Source organism: Schistocerca cancellata, chromosome 12 (genome assembly GCF_023864275.1).
Source record: "Schistocerca cancellata isolate TAMUIC-IGC-003103 chromosome 12, iqSchCanc2.1, whole genome shotgun sequence".
Classification (NCBI taxonomy): Eukaryota; Metazoa; Arthropoda; class Insecta; order Orthoptera; family Acrididae; genus Schistocerca; species Schistocerca cancellata.
This window is the reverse complement of record NC_064637.1, coordinates 48693096-48715758: the sequence shown is the minus strand read 5'-3', so window position 1 is coordinate 48715758 and position 22663 is coordinate 48693096. Positions and strand designations below refer to the sequence as shown.

At 43.5% G+C, this 22663-nt stretch overlaps 1 protein-coding gene across 1 annotated transcript in view; it reads left to right on the top strand.

Moving 5' to 3' along the window:
• LOC126109442 (uncharacterized) overlaps positions 1-22663 on the top strand; it is a 99805-nt gene that overhangs the window by 30686 nt on the left and 46456 nt on the right. Inside the window, exon 4 of the mRNA XM_049914473.1 lies at positions 18223-18435. Coding sequence (XP_049770430.1) covers positions 18223-18435 — 213 coding nt within the window. The remainder of the gene's footprint in view (positions 1-18222; positions 18436-22663) is intronic.

The window sequence follows — 22663 nt, the reverse complement described above, 5'->3', positions numbered from 1 at the left end:
CCGGTGACCGGTTTCGACCACAACTGTGGTCATCTTCAGATCAATGAGCAAGAATGAGTAGAAGGAGGTTCTTGCTCATTGGTCTGAAGATGACCACAGTTGTGGTCGAAACCGGTCATCGGAATAAATACTTTGTGATCAAGACTGTTTTTGATAGTAAATATCAGACAGGATCCACAATGAGATTTTCAATCTGCAGCGGAGTGTGCGCTGATATGAAACTTACTGGCACATTAAAACTGTGTGCCGAACTGAGACTCGAACTCTGGACCTTAGCCTTACGCGGGCAAGTGCTCGACCATCTGAGCTACCCAAGCACGACTCAACCCCTTCCTCACAGCTTTACTTCTGCCAGTACCTCGTCTCCTACTTCCCAAACTTGTTTCTTTCAGGACTGCTAGTTCTGCAAGGTTCGCAGGAGAGCTTCTGTAAAGTTTGGAAGATAGGAGACGAGGTACTGGCAGAAGTAAAGCTGTGAGGACGGGGCATGGGTCGTGTTTGGGTAGCTCAGATGGTAGAGCACTTGCCCGCGAAAGGCAAAGGTCCCGAGTTCGAGTCTCGGTCCGGCACACAGTTTTAATCTGCCAGGAAGTTTCATCAGACAGGATGCTTATGTAGTGTCAGCTCTCAGAGTCGTATCCAGAATCATCCTAAATCACTCGAAATTCACACGCCCAATTCTATTGCAGGGCCTCCAACAGCCTGAACAATCCCCTGCAAACATGCAACGTCCAAGGATTCATGAGATTGTCTCCATACCGGTACACGTCCATCCGCTCGAAACAATTTGAAACGAGACTCTCCAGAGCATGTTTTCAGTCACCAACAGTACAATGTCGGTCTCGATGGGCTCAGGCGATGCGTAAAACTTTCTGTCGTTCAGTCATCGACGGTACACGAGTGGGCCTTCTGTAACCTCCCCCTCACTTATCGACCTTAATGACAGTGAAAAATTAAACCGCGTTTACCTAATGGAAATTTGGGAAAAGCAATCGTCACCGAGGTTAATTTGTCGGTAAAGAGGGAGGAAAGGGTTACATCTAAATGAAAGGAAAAATGCTAATGAAACTGGTGGAAATTAATTTTGAAATAGGGGTAAAGTTAATATCGAAAGTAAATGTGCGGCCGTTACGTTAACAATCAACTAGCGGTAATTAGATATTTGAGATTTGGGGGAAATTACGGTCGCCAGTCCTAAGGACAATTACTATAGTAACTGAAAAAGAAAGATTATTACACATATAATTAGCACTAGAAGCGTGGCAACTGAAGGTTGACAAGTGTAGTGTGAAAACTGAAAGTTGTCAGAAGTAATAAATTTCGCTACACTCTGACTTAATTTAGCAAAAGAATTAATAAAACCGGAAAAAAGAAAGTTAATTTAGTGACTGAAGTTAATAGTGAGCTTTCCTTCTGAAGCACATCGAAATTCAGTAAAATACGGTTAGTCTTGGACTACCTCAACAATAATTTCAAAAGCTACTTGAATCTACGCAATTTAGAAGTAAGAGATTTAACTTTGAACTTGAATTAAATGATTCTGAACAATTAACAATAGTAAAATTTAGTACGTACCAAGCTGAGCTGCGGCCACAGGTAAGCTAAAATACGGTAACAAAGCTCGCACTCTTAATTTGTGCTTGTGTAATCTGAATATTGTAGCCAGCTATGAATACTTTAACTGAACTTTGAAATTAAAGCAGTGAAATGCTATAATATTACTTTAATGCTGGCGTTTGAATTTCAACGACACTCGGGTTCATTCCGGAAAAGGAAGGGACCCTGCTTGGTAATGCAATTGGGACAATGAGCAACAAACGTTCATGCTAAGTTGCTGTAATTTTGTGATGCAACAATTTTAAAAGTTTGAAAAGCTGAGGTCTGCCATACAGTTCTAAAACTTTACGTGCTTCCTGTCTTCCTTGTTGGTTGATTGAAGGTTCGAAGCCGTCGATCGAGGAGGTGGCGACAGTCACTCATTGTCGGCTGTCGCTGTTGCAGAAGCTGGATGTTGGCGCGCCTTCTTCTCGACACGGTCACCAGACGAAACAGACTCTTGATGTGCGCCAGCTAATGCTTCCCGTCCGCGACACCGTGTCAGAAACTATCATCGCAAGTCGAGCGCAATTACTTGCTGCCAAACCCCGAAAGCGCGGCAACTCGCGGGAGCATCACACAACACACTTGCTCCACCGCCCTACTCCAGCCAGACTCCGGTCTGCCCGCGCTCCACGCGACAGAGTTAACACTACCAAAGATCCTAAACACTTTGGTTCTCCACACGACCTATCGATGTATTCGTTCGATAGCATAATTTTCCCTAGGCCAGACCCAGCGTATAAATACAAATAATATTCACAAAACAAAACAATTATAAATCGACATAAACGCATATTTATATAAATAGTAAAACAATTACAATATACAAAGACACAGAGATGTTATATCTTCAGGTAACAAAATAAGGTTAAAAAATTATAGTAAAATAGATGGAAATAGGAGGATATGCATTTCCGGCGTTACACTTCAGCTCCTAAAGCCCATATCGACGCTGACACTTGTTGATGGTTCAAATGGTTCAAATGGCTCTGAGCACTATGGGACTTAACTTCTGAGGTCATCAGTCCCCTAGAACTTAGAACTACATAAACGTAACTAACCTAAGGACATCACACACATCCATGCCCGAGACAGGATTCGAACCTGCGACCGTAGTGGTCGTACGGTTCCAGACTGTAGCGCCTAGAACCGCTCGGCAACCCCAGCCGGCTTCAAAACCTAAATGCTGCTTTATTTACCATTAGAATAGTATCTGAAATAAGTAATAATTCACTACAAAAAGGAATCTACTTCATTTTATGATATTATTTTTGCGGTAACACTTCTGATTCGAGAACGGTATTTTTAGCTCAGAAAAGAGCAATTCCAGCATGTGTAGTGAAAGTTCGCGAACCTCTTGCTGACCCTATTCACTTGCCTGGGAATTGTGGTATTAGCCTCTCAGTACATATTTCACGTAATGTAGTTTATTGTTAACAACATCAGATTATTCCCAAGAGTTAGTACTTTTCACTCAGTTAATACTAGATAGAAATCCAATCTGCATTTCGAACGCACCTCCTTGACCCTTGTGCATAAGGGCTTGCGGCATTCCGCTGCATCAATTTTCAGTAAGCTGCTACAAGACTTTAAAAATTCAAATGGCTCTGAGCACTATGGGACTTAACATCTGAGGTCATCAGTCCCCTAGAACTTAGAACTACTTAAACCTAACTAACCTAAGGACATCACACGCATCCATGCCCGAGGCAGGATTCGAACCTGCGACCGGAGCGGTCGCGCGGTTCCAGACTGAAGCGCCTAGAACCGCTCGGCCACACTGACCGGCACTTTAAAAATCTTAGCAGTAACCCAGACACTTTCAGTTCTACACTGAAATGTTTTCTCTTAGCTCACCCCTTCCATTTTGTAGAAAAACTCATGAAAAAATTAAAAAATCAAGCTAATTCTAGGGTTACGTTGTTGTTATTTTTATTTAAACTTATGGCTTGTCGTCTACATAAGATTTATATACGTTACATTTTATCTGTTATTACTTTTCTGTTATAGTTTCATATACTGACTCGTTCCATGACCATGGAGATTTGCTCCTCAGTTTGGTCCTACGGAACACGATGCATATAAAATACAAAAAAGAATATAAAAGCATAATAAATTTTCTTGAGACAGAAATGTTTCTCAGCGGAGGTTCGAGTCCTCCCTCAGGCATGGGTGCGTGTGTTTGTCCTTAGGATAATTTAGGTTAAGTAGTGTGTAAGCTTAGGAACTGATGACCTTAGCAGTTAAGTCCCATAAGATTTCACACACATTTGAACATTTTTTAGAAATGTTTCTGTCCACAAATCAGCTCCGATGTACTAAGCATCGCTCAGGCAAAACTCAACTTGCCCTTATCACGAGCGTTATCCTGCAGACACATGGGTGAAGGGCAACAGGCATATCCATATGTCTAGATTTCCAGGAAGTATGCCCTACTGCAGATTGTTAACAAATCTCCGAGCGTAGGGAATAGGTTTCCAAATACACTCCTGGAAATTGAAATAAGAACACCGTGAATTCATTGTCCCAGGAAGGGGAAACTTTATTGACACATTCCTGGGGTCAGATACATCACATGATCACACTGACAGAACCACAGGCACATAGACACAGGCAACAGAGCATGCACAATGTCGGCACTAGTACAGTGTATATCCACCTTTCGCAGCAATGCAGGCTGCTATTCTCCCATGGAGACGATCGTAGAGATGCTGGATGTAGTCCTGTGGAACGGCTTGCCATGCCATTTCCACCTGGCGCCTCAGTTGGACCAGCGTTCGTGCTGGACGTGCAGACCGCGTGAGACGACGCTTCATCCAGTCCCAAACATGCTCAATGGGGGACAGATCCGGAGATCTTGCTGGCCAGGGTAGTTGACTTACACCTTCTAGAGCACGTTGGGTGGTACGGGATACATGCAAACGTGCATTGTCCTGTTGGAACAGCAAGTTCCCTTGCCGGTCTAGGAATGGTAGAACGATGGGTTCGATGACGGTTTGGATGTACCGTGCACTATTCAGTGTCCCCTCGACGATCACCAGTGGTGTACGGCCAGTGTAGGAGATCGCTCCCCACACCATGATGCCGGGTGTTGGCCCTGTGTGCCTCGGTCGTATGCAGTCCTGATTGTGGCGCTCACCTGCACGGCGCCAAACACGCATACGACCATCATTGGCACCAAGGCAGAAGCGACTCTCATCGCTGAAGACGACACGTCTCTATTCGTCCCTCCATTCACGCCTGTCGCGACACCACTGGAGGCGGGCTGCACGATGTTGGGGCGTGAGCGGAAGACGGCCTAACGGTGTGCGGGACCGTAGCCCAGCTTCATGGAGACGGTTGCGAATGGTCCTCGCCGATACCCCAGGAGCAACAGTGTCCCTAATTTGCTGGGAAGTGGCGGTGCGGTCCCCTACGGCACTGCGTAGGATCCTACGGTCTTGGCGTGCATCCGTGCGTCGCTGCGGTCCGGTCCCAGGTCGACGGGCAAGTGCACCTTCCGCCGACCACTGGCGACAACATCGATGTACTGTGGAGACCTCACGCCCCACGTGGTGAACAATTCGGCGGTACGTCCACCCGGCCTCCCGCATGCCCACTATACGCCCTCGCTCAAAGTCCGTCAACTGCACATACGGTTCACGTCCACGCTGTCGCGGCATGCTACCAGTGTTAAAGACTGCGATGGAGCTCCGTATGCCACGGCAAACTGGCTGACACTGACGGCAGCGGTGCACAAATGCTGCGCAGCTAGCGCCATTCGACGGCCAACACCGCGGTTCCTGGTGTGTCCGCTGTGCCGTGCGTGTGATCATTGCTTGTACAGCCCTCTCACAGTGTCCGGAGCAAGTATGGTGGGTCTGACACACCGGTGTCAATGTGTTCTTTTTTCCATTTCCAGGAGTGTATATGGGACTTCTTAAGTAATAGAACCCAGCGTGTTGACCTCGACAGTGAGTGCTCATGAGAGGCATGGGAATCGCCAGGAGTGTCCCAGGGATCTATGACAGGGCCACTATTATTTTCTACACAGGCTGATTCAGCTGCCCCTGCCGGTGGGACTTATGCAACCTGCAATGTCACCAAAAACTACGCGCGAGATTTTCATACTCTCTCGCTCGCTATGTGCAAACTATTAGTCCTACAGAACAAATCGACAGCATCTATTTGTGAGAAATTTAATGTAGCTAAATTTCGTACTGGGATACAGTGTCGTTGGAGGCCGCAGTTTTCGAGGTATTCTAGAAAACGCGTTTGAAAGTCACTTTTGTACATTTTTCTCGAATAATTCGAAAACCACTGCCTCTAGGGAAGCGCATTCCAATACAAAATTAAACTACATTAAGTTTTATATAAAAAGGCCTGTTCATTTTTTCTGTATGACTAATGGTTTTTACAGGTTAGCAAGGGAATATGAAAATCTTGCATGTGGTATCTGCAATCATTGCAGTTTGCATATAACTCATAGGTAGGGGCACCTGTATCAAGCTGTATACATAAATCATACGAGGTGCATTCAAGTTCTAAGGCCTCCGATTTTTTTTTCTCCGGACTGGAAAGAGATAGAAACATGCGCATTGTTTTAAAATGAGGCCACGTTCATTGTCAATATGTCCCAGAGATGGCAGCACCGTACGGCAGATAGAATTTTATCGCCAGTGGCGAGAATGAGAACTCTTTTATATACTTAAAATGGCGACGTTTTCCTTACTTGAAAAGAGTGCAATCATTCGTTTTCTGAATTTGCGTGGTGTGAAACCAATTGAAATTCATCGACAGTTGAAGGAGACATGTGGTGATGGAGTTATGGATGTGTCGAAAGTGCGCTCGTGGGTGTGACAGTTTAATGAAGGCAGAACATCGTGTGACAACAAACCGAAACAACCTCGGGCTCGCACAAGCCGGTCTGACGACATTATCGAGAAAGTGGAGAGAATTGTTTTGGGGGATCACCGAATGACCGTTGAACAGATCGCCTCCAGAGTTGGCATTTCTGTGGGTTCTGTGCACACAATCCTGCATGACGACCTGAAAATGCGAAAAGTGTCATCCAGGAGGGTGCCACGAATGCTGACGGACGACCACATGACTGCCCGTGTGGCATGTTGCCGAGCAATGTTGACGTGCTACGACAGCATGAATGGGACTTTCTTTCCGTCGGTTGTGACAATGGATGAGACGTGGATGCCATTTTTCAATCCAGAAACAAAGCGCCAGTCAGCTCAATGGAAGCACACAGATTCACCGCCACCAAAAAAATTTCGGGTAACCGCCAGTGCTGAAAAAGTGATGGTGTCCATGTTCTGGGACAGCGAGGGCGTAATCCTTACCCAATGCGTTCCAAAGGGCACTACGGTAACAGGTGCATCCCACGAAAATATTTTGAAGAACAAATTCCTTCCCGCACTGCAACAAAAACGTCCGGGAAGGGCTGCGCGTATGCTGTTTCACCGAGACAACGCACCCGCACATCGAGCTAACGTTACGCAACCGTTTCTTCGTGATAACAACTTTGAAGTGGTTCCTCATGCTCCCTACTCACCTGACCTGGCTCCTAGTGACTTTTGGCTTTTTCCAACAATGAAAAACACTCTCCGTGGCCGCACATTCACCAGCTGTGCTGCTATAGCCTCAGCGATTTACCAGTGGTCAAAACAGACTCCTAAAGAAGCCTTCGCCACTGCGATGGAATCATGGCGTCAGCGTTGTGAAAAATGTGTACGTCTGCAGGGCGATTACGTCGAGAAGTATCGCCAGTTTCATCGATTTCGGGTGAGTAGTTAATCAGAAAAAAAATCGGAGGCCTTAGAACTTGAATGCACCTCGTATAATAGGGTGAGAATCAATGTTCACCTGTTTGCTGATGATGCTGCAGTGTACGGGAAGGTACTGTTGAACGATACAGGGATGACTTTGACAGAATATGTATTTGATGTGAAGAATGAGAATGTGCTCTAAAAGCAGAGAAATGTCAGTTAATGCAGATGAGTACGAAAACAGATCTGTAATGATTGTACACAGAATTGGTAATGAATTGCTTGACACAGTCATGTCGACTGGATATCAGGACGTAATGTCGCAAAGGAAAACTAAATTGACCGAGCATGGAAGGACTGTGGTAGGGAATAGTCGATCTGCGTTCTTTTCCCATCTACAAAGCATTTAGAACCCTTGTGCAACCAATTCTTGAGTGTTGCTGAAAGGTTTGGGATCCCCCACCAGGTTGGAATATAAAAAGACATCAGAGCATTTCAGAGCCATGTTGTTAGATTTATTACCAGAAGGCTCAATCAGCACACATATGTTATAGATATGCTTTGTGATGTCAAATGGGAATTCCTAGAGCAGGGTCAGCCAAGATTTTGGCTCACAGGCCATGCCCTGGCACGAGTGCCAAAGCTCTCAGCCTCGCTTCACATTTCCCCCACCACGACGCCACCCTGCCTGAGCGTGTGAAGGGGGGAGAGGGGAAAACTGCGAATGCACAGCATTTAAATGGCAGTACAGTCGAACTGCATACGACTCGTTTTTATATTTCACATTTCTCCACAACATAGGTCACAAAGAAAATAAATTTTCAGTATTATTTAATCATTTGTGGCACACTGAAGACATGATATAACTTTCATCTGGTACAAACTGTTGGCATATGGGCAGATGCAGACAATTTTACGGAGTTTCGCACTCAATTTGCCACGTAATTTCGACTTATTTAGTTTCATAATCGAAAGAAAGTCTTCCACACAAATATGCCGATCGAAATATTGTAGCACTTTTGCAACCTCGTTATGGGGACTTGGAAACTCTAACTGAGGAAAGCAATGTAGACTTCCTGGATAGTTTTAACGTAAAACGATTTTTCATTAATACTGGAATTACCTTGCAGCCCAATCAGTTACATCTGGACATACACTGTGGCTTCAAATGACTCTGAGCACTATGGGACTTAACATCTGAGGTCATCAGTCCCCTAGAACTTAGAACTACTTAAACCTAACTAACCTAAGGACATCGCATACATCCATGCCCGAGGCAGGATTCGAACCAGCGACCGTAGCGGTCGCGCGGTTCCAGACTGAAGCGCCTAGAAGCGCTCGGCCAAACCGGCAGGCTACGCCGTGGTGCTTTAAACTGAAACGGCAAACGGTCTCGAAAACAGCTCAGAAACGAATGTAAGATTGGCAGTGTCCTCAAAATCTTTATAAAACTGGCCTTGTAGTACTTTCACGGTCACGATGAATTCTTCAAACCTCGCGTTTTCTTCAGTGCAAGTGAGCTTGACTGTCTTGGTCAGAATGTGTCCGCTTCACAGCACAGGCATTTAAATGCGTCCCAAGTAATCAGAAAGAAGGTACCTTGCAATGTCTTACTGTGGACAACCTACAGTCAAGTTGACTGAAAATGTGAAATCAGTAATGCATTGCAGGTGTTCTAATTTTAGTTCTTGGATTCCTGTGTCCTCCATAAGTTCAACAATAGCGAATTTTAAATTGAAAAATCTTTCCAGGCATCCCCCTTGGCTTAAGCAAGATACTTTGCAGTAATATACGAAGTATCCATACTCCTCGTTCAGTTCCACTATAACGTTCCTCTAAAATAAAATCTTTACAATTACATTGAATGAACTGTGCACATAACAAATAATTAACTTTTTTTCAAATAAATTCTTGATTGATTGTCTGATCTGTGCAATAGGTACTGAAATCGAATTATCGTGTGGCGTGTTGTATGTGCAATTGGTCTGCATACTTCTGTGTTATTGTTAGCAAAACCTTTATACGAATAGTTTGGGCAATGCAACTCCCAGTAACAATAAAGAAATACAGTCACTGCAAAATACATTCAGCCCCTTAGGCACTGAATCCTGGCCCTGTTCAAAAATGATAACTTTGGTCCCTGTGCCAATAACAAATAAATTGTAAGCGTGGGCTTCCGCGGCCGTTGTCATCTTCAATAAAATTCTTCAGGGCATCAGACCGCATCGTCATAATTTAAAATGCGCCAACGTTTCGGCCAGCGTTGCAGCTAGCCTTCATTCAGCGAATATTTAAGAGATTCGTTCTGAGCTGCAGCAAGAAATTATTGACCTGCAGTGTGACAGAGAATACAGAGACAGATATCAGATAAAGAAAAACATTTCGGAATTCTACAGACACTTCCCTCAGGATAGATTTCCTCGTTTGCACAAACTGGCGGCTACAATAATATCAATGTTCGGTTCCACGCATGTTTGTGAACAACTGTTCTCTGCAATGAAATGTAACAAGACGCGCCTGAGAAACGCATTGTCTGATCGAAATTTAAACTGCACGCTGCGCCTAAAATGCACAAAAACAATTACTCCGAACATAGACGCAATTTTAAAGGGCAAAAAGTACAAGATAACCGAGAATCCCACACTTCAGTGACACCTTTTATTGTGTAACAGTTCACAAATTAATGCGAATGTAGAGGCATACACTAAACTAATAAAATTATGTGGCACGTGTAAATTCTCCTTTATTTGTTTCATTTGTCGCAGTAATAATTCGTGAGTGATATCCCTGCAGGAATACAGGGTGTTTCAAAAATGACTGGTATATTTGAAACGGCAATAAAAACTAAACGAGCAGCGATAGAAATACACCGTTTGTTGCAATATGCTTGGGACAACAGTACATTTTCGGGCGGACAAACTTTCGAAATTACAGTAGTTACAATTTTCAACAACAGATGGCGCTGCAAGTGATGTGAAAGATATAGAAGACAACGCAGTCTGTGGGTGCGCCATTCTGTACGTCGTCTTTCTGCTGTAAGCGTGTGCTGTTCACAACGTGCAAGTGTGCTGTAGACAACATGGTTTATTCCTTAGAACAGAGGATTTTTCTGGTGTTGGAATTCCACTGCCTAGAACACAGTGTTGTTGCAGCAAGACGAAGTTTTCAATAGAGGTTTAATGTAACCAAAGGACCGAAAAGCGATACAATAAAGGATCTGTTTGAAAAATTTCAACGGACTGGGAACATGACGGATCAACGTGCTGGAAAGGTAGGGCGACCGCGTACGGCAACCACAGAGGGCAACGCGCAGCTAGTGCAGCCGCGGCCTCGGGTTTCCGTTCGCCGTGTTGCAGCTGCGGTCCAAATGACGCCAACGTCCACGTATCGTCTCATGCGCCAGAGTTTACACCTCTATCCATACAAAATTCAAACGCGGCAACCCCTCAGCGCCGCTACCGTTGCTGCACGAGAGACATTCGATAACGATATAGTGCACAGGATTGATGACGGCGATATGCTTGTGGACAGCATTTGGTTTACTGACGAAGCTTATTTTTACCTGGACGGCTTCGTCAATAAACAGAACTCGCGCATATGGGGAACTGAAAAGCCCCATGTTGCAGTCCCATCGTCCCTGCATCCTCAAAAAGTACTGGTCTGGGCCGCCATTTCTTCCAAAGGAATCATTGGCCCCTTTTTCAGATCCGAAACGATTACTGCATCACGCTATGGCGGTACAAACTGCCTTAGACGACACTGCGAACACCTCGTGGTTTATGCAAGATGGTGCCCGGCCACATCGCACGGCCGACGTCTTTAATTTCCTGAATGAATATTTCGATGATCGTGTGATTGCTTTGGGCTATCCGAAACATACAGGAGGCGGCGTGGATTGGCCTCCCTATTCGCCAGACATTGAACCCCTGTGACTTCTTTCTGTGGGGACACTTGAAAGACCAGGTGTACCGCCAGAATCCAGAAACAATTGAACAGCTGAAGCAGTACATCTCATCTGCATGTGAAGCCATTCCGACAGACACGTTGTCAAAGGTTTCGGGTAATTTCATTCAGAGACTACGCCATATTATTGCTACGCATGGTGGATATGTGGAAAATATCGTACTACAGAGTTTCCCAGACCGCAGCGCCATCTGTTGTTGAAAATTGTAACTACTGTAATTTCGAAAGTTTGTCTGCCTGAAAACGCACTGTTGTCCCAAGCATATTGCAACAAACGGTGTATTTCTATCGCTGCTCGTTTAGTTTTTATTGCCGTTTCAAATATACCGGTCATTTTTGAAACACCCTGTACATTGATTGGCGGCAGCTGTTGTGTGCCCCACGTGACTCTCCCCACTCTCCGCTCTGGTCTGGTAGTGGGGGTAGCGTGCTCGCGCTGCTCCGTGCTCGCGCCTTGCTGCTCACAGCTTGCTCCGCGAGCACGTATGTTGTGAAGCCCTGTCCTAGAAGGAGCGAGCGAAGCCGAATGAAAGGCCGAGTTTCAGCCAGCACGCTGCGCGCACGCGCCACGGCGTGACAGACTTCACGTCTGGCATTTGGAGGTGGCTGCAGAACGATTCTGCTACCGGCAACGTATTCTCACATTTTGCATAAGGACCACGAAGACAAGAGAAATAAGGTCTCCTGCGCAGCCATATAGACACGCGCTTCTCCCTCGCTCCATTTGCGATTAGAAAGGGGAATGAAATGACTAGTAGTCATACACGGTACCATCCGCCACAGACCATAATGCACCTTGTGGAGTAGTTGTGTAGACACAGAATACTCTACGACAAGGAGTTCCTTCATACTGCAAGCAATAGTACTTTTATTTCAGCCACAGCACATAATGCATCGTTTGATCAAGACTTTAAGCTATTCCAAAGGTTCTGGAGGCCAATAGGACAGGGCATTTCGTGTAAGGCCTTTAGGAAACGAAATAACGTTGCCCACGGGGAAATTGCAACGGTTATTTCTCAAGAATGACAGACACTTCCTGTGACGTTTGCAAGTGAAAGGCGATAATGCCTATAAGGTAGAGAAAGAGCCCACTAGGGTCCGATTACAAGATTGGTGTTGAACATGTTGAGTACATCATGTCCTGCAAGTATTTAGGGATAATTCCTATGGGACGATGACGTGAAATGAGCAGTAGGCAAAGTGGATGCAATAATTCTGGGAGAGGGGAATGTGTCTGTTACAGAAATTGAATGCTAGGTGGTAGTACGACCAATTCTACAACAGTGTTCCACTTTCTGGGGCTCTCATCAAGTATGCATCACAAGAGCCATCGGACGAATTCAGATACGTGTTGCCTGGTATTATTATTGGCTCTCGACACGTATCGAATGCGAGAAAGGTGAGTGTTTAAATGTCTCGTTGTGGACTGCAGCTAATCCAATTTTGTACTCACGGTACCTACAGGAGTGATACATGGTGGGTTGTAGTACATTTCGGGAGTCATCATTTAGAACTGGTTCTTGAAACTCTGAAATTACGCTTTCTCAGGAAATTTGCATCTATCTTAAGGCGTTCATAGCTTGTTCGAGCATCTTCATGACACTTTTCCACAGGTGACAAAAACCTGCGACCATTCGTACTGCCCTTGTCTGTATACGTTCAATATATTCTGTTATTCCTGTTTGGATGAGCGCCATACAGCAGAGGATTATTCTATGATAGGACGCATGGGTGATTTGTAAGCAGTCTCCTTTGTAAACTAATTGCATTTCCACAGTGTTCTGCCAATACCGAAGTCTATCACCCACTTTAACTGCAACTGAGTCTATGACTCATTCTATTTCATATCCCTACAAATCTCAGTTGTTTGAAGCAGGATTCCAATATTACGGTATATTAATGATTTTTACTTATGGACCTTCTGACAGCAACTGAATAAAACACAATTTTAGTGCCATACGCGTTTCGCCTTTATTTTCTGCAAGGCATCATCAGTGGCATGGAATATGTACATATGTTAGCTATTATATTTACATTTATGTCATTGTGCCTATAGGTTATAAACAGTTCTGGTGGTTGGTATTTCCTATTAAGTAGTAATGTTTTGAACTGTACTTACAGGTTTCGTGGACAATTTCCTACATATTACGCTCCTGTTGCATTTTTGGTGTTGCTCTTCTTCTTATGAACACCAATTTGCGGTTTTTTCCCCATTCCACAACACTATGCACTGAACGCTTGTTTTAAAAGCAACACACACACACAGCACAAAAAAATATATATCACACCAAAAAACACTCACACACACACACACACATACACAAACGCACACACAAATGCATACACGAACAGACCACAGATATTTCAATAGTTACACTCATAAATTTGGCAATAACATTCGATCTTTGGCAAAAACATTTGACAGTCGGTAACAGAAACCACAACATTGCTTTAAAACAAGCGTTCAGTGCATAGTGTTGTGGAATGGGGAAAAAAACCGCAAATTGGCGTTCATAAGAAGCAACACCATAAGAAGCAACACCAAAAATGCAACAGGAGCGTAATATGTAGGAAATTGTCCACGAAACCTGTAAGTACAGTTCAAAACATTACTACTTAATAGGAAATACCAACCACCAGAACTGTTTATAACCTATAGGCACAATGACATAAATGTAAATATAATAGCTAACATATGTACATATTCCAGGCCACTGATGATGCCTTGCAGAAAATAAAGGCGAAATGCGTATGGCACTAAAACTGTGTTTTACTCAGTTGCTGTCAGACGGTCCATAAGTAAAAATTATTAATATACCGTAATATTACACGCAACTGAGGAAGACAGGACTATAAAAGTTGAAGACGTCAGGTTTCCAATCTTTGCAGCAAGATTTCAGTCTGACTTAATGGCACTGATGGCATAGCCAACCAATGAATCATGTCATATCCAATCAAAAGAATGCATAAAGTTGTACTTAGTAGTAATTCCACCAAGAGAATCCACGAAGATAATTCTGACTGGGTTCTCCAAGGTTCAATCTTAGGTCCACTACTGTTTCTCGTATGTGTAAATGATCTACACTCTAATGTGCAACAAGCAGAATTAGTTCTTTTTGCAGGTGACACCAGTATTGTAATATCTCCCAGTGTTAATACAGAAATGGAAGAAATGGTGAACGAAGTTCTCAGAAGTATCATTGACTGGTTTTCTGCGAATCGCATTCACAAAGACACATCATATTCAGTTCTGCACCTCTAGGGGTACTGCACCAGTGATACATGTAACACCTGGTGATGAAATAAACACAGAGTGGAAACTTCAAAATTCTTAGGTGTCCATCCTGATGAAAATTTAAATTAGAAAAAACCCATTTGGTAACTCCAAAAACAGCATAGTTCAGCCACATTTGCACTTAGAATCATAGCAATTTTTGGGTAGAGCGAAATCAGTAAGTTGACATATTTTCATTCAGTAATGCCAAATGGAATAATGTTCTGAGGTAACTCATATTTAAGAAAGAAGGTCTTCATTGTCCACAAACGTTCTGTAAGAATAATATGTGGTGCTCAGCTGTGATCATCTTGTAGACATCTGTTTAATGAGTTGGGCATTCTGACTACTGCTTCACAGTAAATTTATTCCCTCTTGAAGTTTGTTGTAAGTAATCCACTACAGTTCAAAAGGAATGATGAGGTTCATAATTACAACACTAGAAGAAAAAATGACATTCATTACTCAACATTAAGGTTGTTTTTAGAAAAGAAAGGTATGCACAACGCTACAACAAAAATTTATGACCACTTACCCAGTGATATAAAATGTCTAACAGACAGTAAGATAAAATTTGAAAATAAATTGAAAAAGTTTCTTCTTAACAGCAACTTCCATTCCGCAGAAGAATTTCTGTGTTTGTAATGTGGAAAAGGTGGTGGGTAGGAATTGCTAACTCAATCTGTATATCTTGTTCTCATTTGAGGGTAAAATTGTATGGCGATGTTTAGAGTAAAAATAGATGTACAAATTAATTTTCAATATAAATGTAAACTGACTCGTTCCATGTCATGATGATTTATCGTGCAAAATGCTCCATGGAACATGAAAATAACTAACTAACATTTTTGCAGCATTTTTCAGACAGTGCTTCATTATGGATTGCTGCACCATCTACAAAATGTCTGATGTTACTATTAACATAGACTGCTAAGTCATTAATACACAACGTGAGCAGTAAGGGCCCCATCTCACTTCCCTGGGGCACACTGGAAGCTACTTCTGCATCTCTCCATCCAAGCTCAGCTGCTGCATCCTCCGTACCATAAATCCCCTATCCAGTCACCAATTTTGCTTTGTGTTCCATGTGGTCATATGGTGGTACCAGAAATACACTCCTCCACACACTTGCAGGCGGTTTGTGGATTATAGATGGAGAGACAGGCAGGTTTAGAACTGTTCCTCTGAAGGCGCAGCAGCGACAGGCGCGGTGATGCAGTGGCGATGGCTCTCGACTTGTGCTGTGAAGAATGGCAGTCCAACTTCTCGTCTGGCCATCCAGATCTACAAGCGACCATCAAATGAAAACCAAACACGTGGCATAATTGGACCATGGAATGGTTCTGTTCACAAGGAATCACCATACACGTTAAGACATCTGTCCCATTAGGAGAAGAGGCGATCAATATCTATTTCATAGAATGTCATCGGCCACTGACAGATACACAACTGCACTCACTCTTGCACTTCCTCATCAGACTGAAACCGACATCCATGCATGTCTTTTTCAGGTTGCCAAGGATGTGAAAATCACACTTAGAAAAATGTGGATTGTGTGGAGTTTGTTGCAGTGTTTCCCAACCAAATCATTGGAGCATAGTTTTCGTCTGATTGGCAGCATGGGGGAGAGCGTTACCTTGCAACATGATGATTCCGTCCAACACCATAACTGAGCGTTTTAACTTTATGGCATGTCACAGTTTCTGCAAAGTGTTTCCATAGCGTTGCACACTGACTGTGGTTCCATGCTTGAGGAACATGACGACCAGAGTACCTCTGCACTTGAAGAAGGAGGTCATCATGATCTCCCCAGTACTTGTGTGAACATCTTTGGATATCTTTGATGGGGGAGATGTGGGATGTTTCGCCTGTTGGTTTTGTCATTTGCCCTCAGGTTGTCAGAATGCTGCCCAGTGTCCTCGTGTTATTCGATAACACCTGTCCCCATACTGTCAATCAGACGAAGGCTATGCTACAGCAATTTGGTTGGGAAACACTGCACCATTCTCTGAACATCACAGTATGACTCTGACGTGTTTGGCGACCTGAAGAAAGACATGCATGGATATCGGTTTCAGTCGGATCAGGAAGTGCAAGAGTGGGTGTCATTATGGATCCATCAGTGGTAGACCATGTTCTATAAAGAATGAACTGATCGTCTCATCTCCCAATTGGGTCAAATGGCTCTGAGCACTATGCTACTTAACTTCTGAGGTCATCAGTCGCCTAGAACTTAGAACTAATTAAACCTAACTAACCTAAGGACATCACACACATCCATGCCCGATGCAGGATTCGAACCCGCGACAGTAGCGGTCGCCCGGTTCCAGACTGTAGCACGTAGAACCACACCGCCACTCTGGCCAGCTCTCCCAATTGGATGATTCCTTTTGAATGGGACCATTCCATGATTCCATTGTGGTGGGTGTTTAGTTTTCATTTGACCATCTCTTATATGTTCCTCATTCCACCCCAATAACTGAGTGGTCAGCGGTCTGTCAGCGCCCAGGTTCGATCCCTGGCTGGGTCGGAGATTTTCTCTGCTCAGGGACTGGGTGTTGTGTTGTCCTCATTATCATTTCATCATCATCAGTGGAAGGCAACCACCACTGGAATCACTTCCCTAGACGCTCACGCTGTGGACCTCTCTGACGAGGCTTCCCCCACGACAAGACCCGCCATAAGGCAGAACACAAAGTTATTTATATGTTCCTCGGGGTATTCTCAAGGGGGGTAGGACGTGAAACAGGCCCCGACTTGGAGCAGGAGAGGCACCACAGGACATTTTAATTTCCACTGTCTATACTTTTACAAATAAATTCATAAAACTTTGTTAGCATGTCCAGGAAGGATTCAGGATTCACACTCATAGCAGAGGAAGTTCAAAAACATAACAAAACAAATTTTTTTACGTGTGAAATTTCATCATTTTTGCACTTGGTATTGGCTGCATTTGTTGCTATAGGTACACTTTTCTTCATAAGTAAGAGAGATTCTTCTATGTATTTTGCACAACATACAAACCATACTTACAGGTGTATGTAACTCTAGAATTTTCCAAATCTGTTAAAAACTGTGGTAAAAATGGAGATAATTAACTATAAAATTCGAGTTTTCTCTAAACACAAAGTTTAAAACGTAACAGCCGATTCATTTTTCCATAGATTAAATAAATTCTAGAGTTTCATACACCTGTAAGTATGTTTTGTAAGCTGTGCAAAATTAATCGAAGAATCTCTGTTACTTATGAAGAAAAGTATACCTGTAGCAACAAATGCAGCCAACAGTAAGTGAAAAAAATCATGAAATTTCACGTTTAAAAAATATAATTTTTTCGTGTTTTTGAACTTCCACTGCTATGAGTGTGAATCCTGAATCCTTCCTGGTCATGCTGACAAAGTTTTATGAATTTATTTGTAAAAGTATAGACAGTGCAAATTAAAATGTCCTGTGGTGCCTCTCCTTCTCGAAGCTGGCCCGTTTGACATCCTACCCCCCGTAAGTCTCCTAAGCCGAATGCACAGATGGTTCCGCTATAAAGGGCACAGCTGATCTCCTTCCTCATCCTGCCTTCATCTGTAATGACTTAGTGCTGTGTGGGACATTGAGTAATCCTTCTTCTTCCCACAGAGGTGCAGCATTTGCCAGAGGTGAAAGTGCCAGTGGTTCGGGTAGTGGTGGTGGAGGAGGAGGAGAAGAAGCAGCAGCCTCCCTCACCGTCACCCTCCAGGAGGGCGTCCTTTTCTGGAGAACTCCGGAGCAGGCCGACAGCGCCCGCAGTGGCAGCTCCGAGGCCGTGGTCGCCCACGCCTCAGCCATCTGCTGCTGCCGCAGGGGACCAAGGTCAGTACAAGAAAAGGAACCACTCCGAGACTGTCCTGGCACGGTCGCCATCACAAAAAAGCTCTACAGTCGCCACTTTCTGGGGGTTACTTCCTGCAAAGGAGTCACTGGATGTTGCTCTCCTACGTTGTAGCCCAGATCACTCAAGAAACAGATTGCCCGATCGCTTGGCCTAGCAGGCAATCTTTGTCAGGGAATGGCCACCAGGCAGCGACAGCGCCACGCCCTCACTTGTGGCACCAACCACTAGATGGCACTCCGTTCTGTGAAATATGTGGCAACATCGTCCGAACGCGTGCAGCTTTCACTGTCTGGCGTCTGTGAAGTACAGATGTTTCTGACATACCGGTGGTAGTGGATCGAGTCGTCATGTCGATTGCCTGCGAGTATATGAACTGTAGAAGGAGTAGACGGACAAATCCTGAACTAAAGATGTTCAGATTTCACGTCAAAGATAAAGAAATGTTACAGAAGTGGATTTTCAGTCAATGAATTAGTTACGAGTAAGAATTAATAGAGCCCTAAGCATTTGATCCTATCTAAATTTTGTCGACCTCATATTCTGATATAACGTGGCAGCCCTTCCTTTATTTTTTCGAAGATATCGTTGTTAAGTGCGTACATGAAATTATATTCGTTTACATCTAACAGTAATCAAATAGAAAATGTGGTTACACTTAACAAAGCTTACAGAAATACTTAGAAAGGAATCTAAATCTGTTTCTTAAACTTATTTACAGTCTCAATGTGAAAAATATATTGTCGTTATAACTCACCTAATCCCTATACATACTCTATGCAAAATAAATAATTCTGTCGGTAATGTCAGGACGCGAAACCCACTGATCGATACACTATTTGTCAGTAAATTAACTGATTATATTTCAAAGACGTTGAGAAGATTTTGAAAGCTTTATAGTGTTAACCTACACGTGGAGATCTCTTCTACCACCATCATCCGTATCAGAAGAGCTGTATAACAAAGAAGCAATAGATGGCATGGAAGGAGAGTGTAAAACCTATGCGACTGTAATACAGTCTGCGTTTCAACAGTAACTCGCGAGAAATGTTTGTGTGTTACTTTTCATTTATTTCATTTCGCATATGATTGTGAGAAGTATCCCTACAGTAGAAATAAACTTCGTTTGTAGAAATACAGGAGCTAATATACAAACTTCGATGGAAAACTCGGGAAAAACCACAGCCGATCATGAGTTACAGTCAGCCGTGTGACGAATGCATTTCGCGTGCAGCGCTCTAGCCGAACACAAATCAGTCTAATTCACGTCACCGAAGATGCAGCGTTGCCAATTCCGTGACATGGACAGGTCAGTTAGCATTGTAGCGTCGCCTGCGACATCTGTTGACCGACGGGAAAACTATTTTTACGGTTGTCCGTTCCGCCGTAAGGACGGTCAATCTGTTTCTTATGTGATCTGGGGTTGTACATAAAGGGCGTCTAGGTTAAACATATAATAATATAAAAGTAACAACCCGGGATGTAGCTCAGATATTTATTGGCGGTTCACTGCTGCAAGTATAGCACTCCGTCCTCAGGTCACGAGTGGCCTACCGGGACCATCCGACCGCCGTGTCATCCTCAGCTGAGGATGCGGATAGGAGGGGTGTGGGGTCAGCACACCACTCTTCCGGTCGTTATGATGGTATTCTTGACTGAAGCCGCTACTATTTGGTCGAGTAGCTCCTCAATTGGCATCACGAGGCTGAGTGCACCCCGAAAACTGGCAACAGCGCATTGCGGCACGGATGGTCACCCATCCAAGTGCCGACCACGGCCGACAGCGCTTAACTTCGGTGATCTCACGGGAACCGGTGTACCCACTGTGGCAAGGCCGTTGCCTACTGCTGCAAGTATGGGAACTCAAAATGTTTTCTGTGTTTGCTTGAAGCGCTTGTTACCAAGTGAGAATGTGTGTGACTCCTTTGTTCACGTAAACGCATGTCAGTAGCCACGTGGACTTTTTCTCGCAGAGCGAAGCTTACGAAGTCGGTCAATCACGCCAGGCACTCAGTTCCAGAGGCCACCATGGTTTAATAGCCGTGTTATAAAAGCACTACGTAAACAAAGACCACTTCATCTCAGATTCAAGAGAAGTAAAAACCTAGGTGACAAACAAAAGCTGAACGAAGCGAAAATGAGCGTAAGGAGAGTAATGAGACAAGCGTTCAATGTATTTGAAAGTAAGACGTTGTCAACCGACCTGAGTAAAAACCCTAAGAGATATTGATCGTAGGTAAAATTAGTAAGTTGGTCAAAATCGTTATTTATTCGCTCAGCGACCACACCGGCACCGAACCGGAACATAACAGAGTGAAGGCCGAAATAATGAATTCGGTCTTTGGAAGTTGTCCCTCCTTTCAATCGTTGTACGAACGTCGAAATGGCAGATATTGACATAACTGATTACGGAACTGAAAAGCAGCCACAATCGCTTAGTATTGGAAAGGCGCCAGGACGAGATGAGTTACCTATAAGTTTCGAAGATCCAACGCGTGATAAAAGAAGTATAAAATTTCAGTTAACTGATACTTGAATGATCCGTGTTGAAAAAAAAATGACTGTGGCGTACTGTCGGTAGTTGCTTTACAGTAGCCGAGAGAATTTTTGCAGAAAAAAAAAAAAAAAAAAAAATCAATTTGCTAACGAGCTGTTTTTGATCTAGGAAACGAGTCAAACAGTGTATATCTTTAATTAAAGCCCACTGATGATGCTATACTACAATAAATCGAAACACATCTGGTGAGAAAAAGACATTTTCACGTAGTTGTAATGGCAGAACAAGAATACACTCAGAATAAAAGTGAATGCATATCATGTATCATTCATTACTCACTAGAAATACAAATTCCTCAAATTTGTCACATGTAAGAAAAAATTAATGCTACCATACAAGTGTTATATTTTACAACACATTGTCAGTTAACTTTCTCCTATTTTCTACACTTCATTTATATGTAAATAGTTTTTGATGTTGCTGAGCAACATTCATACAGTAATTTTTTAAATGAATGCACCGCAATTTCACTGTATTGTTGTTTATTTAATTATGACCCAGGTTTCGGCCTTTTGTGCCATTTTCAAGTGACTGAGTGTATGTCATTAACGTATATTGCAGGACATCAAGCTCAAAATCTGGCATTTCGTGGGCTGCCAATATTTTTCTTAATTTATGACCAATTTTGACCTTGATGTCCCGCTATACAAGTTAATGACATAAGCTCAATCACCTGAAAATGGCATAAGAGGCCGAATTGGATCGTAATTAAATAAACAACAATAAGTCAAATGCCGGTGAGTTCATTTAAAAATCATTTATAGGTATGAAGTGCATTGTTGACCCGGAACAAATAAATCTCACTCCTTTAGGTAAATTCCCAGAGACAGTCGTTGTTCTGAAAAAAATCGAAAACTTCGCTCTCAGTATCAATTATTACTTTCTCGTGTTCCGTTGCTGCTCTCTGCTGGCAATTATTATCAGATACTCGCCCACGCTGTTTTGTCACACTGTTCTTACAGCACGGCTCCATCGTCTAGTAAAAAGTATCTTTCCACAATCTATGCCCAACTACTTAAAACATCAAGGAAAAGACATAACTTCAGATGCTTATAACATTTTACGATATTCCCATCACGTTACAAAATACACTAGGACAAAAGAAAACTGAATGAACCCTGACAAGACGAAGACAAATTATTAATAATTTTAGAGACTGCCTTGTAACAGCCACGCTAAGGCGGACGCGCATCTGATCCCTCATATGTGCACTGGTGTTTACTCCCAGACACATGTACACTACTGGCCATTAAAATTACTACACCACGAAGAAGACGTGCTACAGACGCGAAATTTAACCGACAGGAAGAAGATGCTGTCATATGCAAATGATTAGCTTTTCAGAGCATTCACACAAGATTGGCGCTGGTGGCGACACCTACAACGTGCTGACATGAGGAAAGTTTCCAACCGATTTCTCATACACAAACAGCAGTTGACCGGCGTTGGCTGGTGAAACGTTGTTGTGATGCTTCGTGTAAGGAGCATAAATGCGTAACATCACGTTTCCGACTTTGGTAAAGGTCGGATTGTAGCCTATCGCGATTGCGCTTTATCGCATCGCGACATTGCTACTCGCATTGGTCGAGATCCAATAACAGAATATGGAATCGGTGGGTTCAGGAGGGTAATACTGAACGCCGTGCTGGATC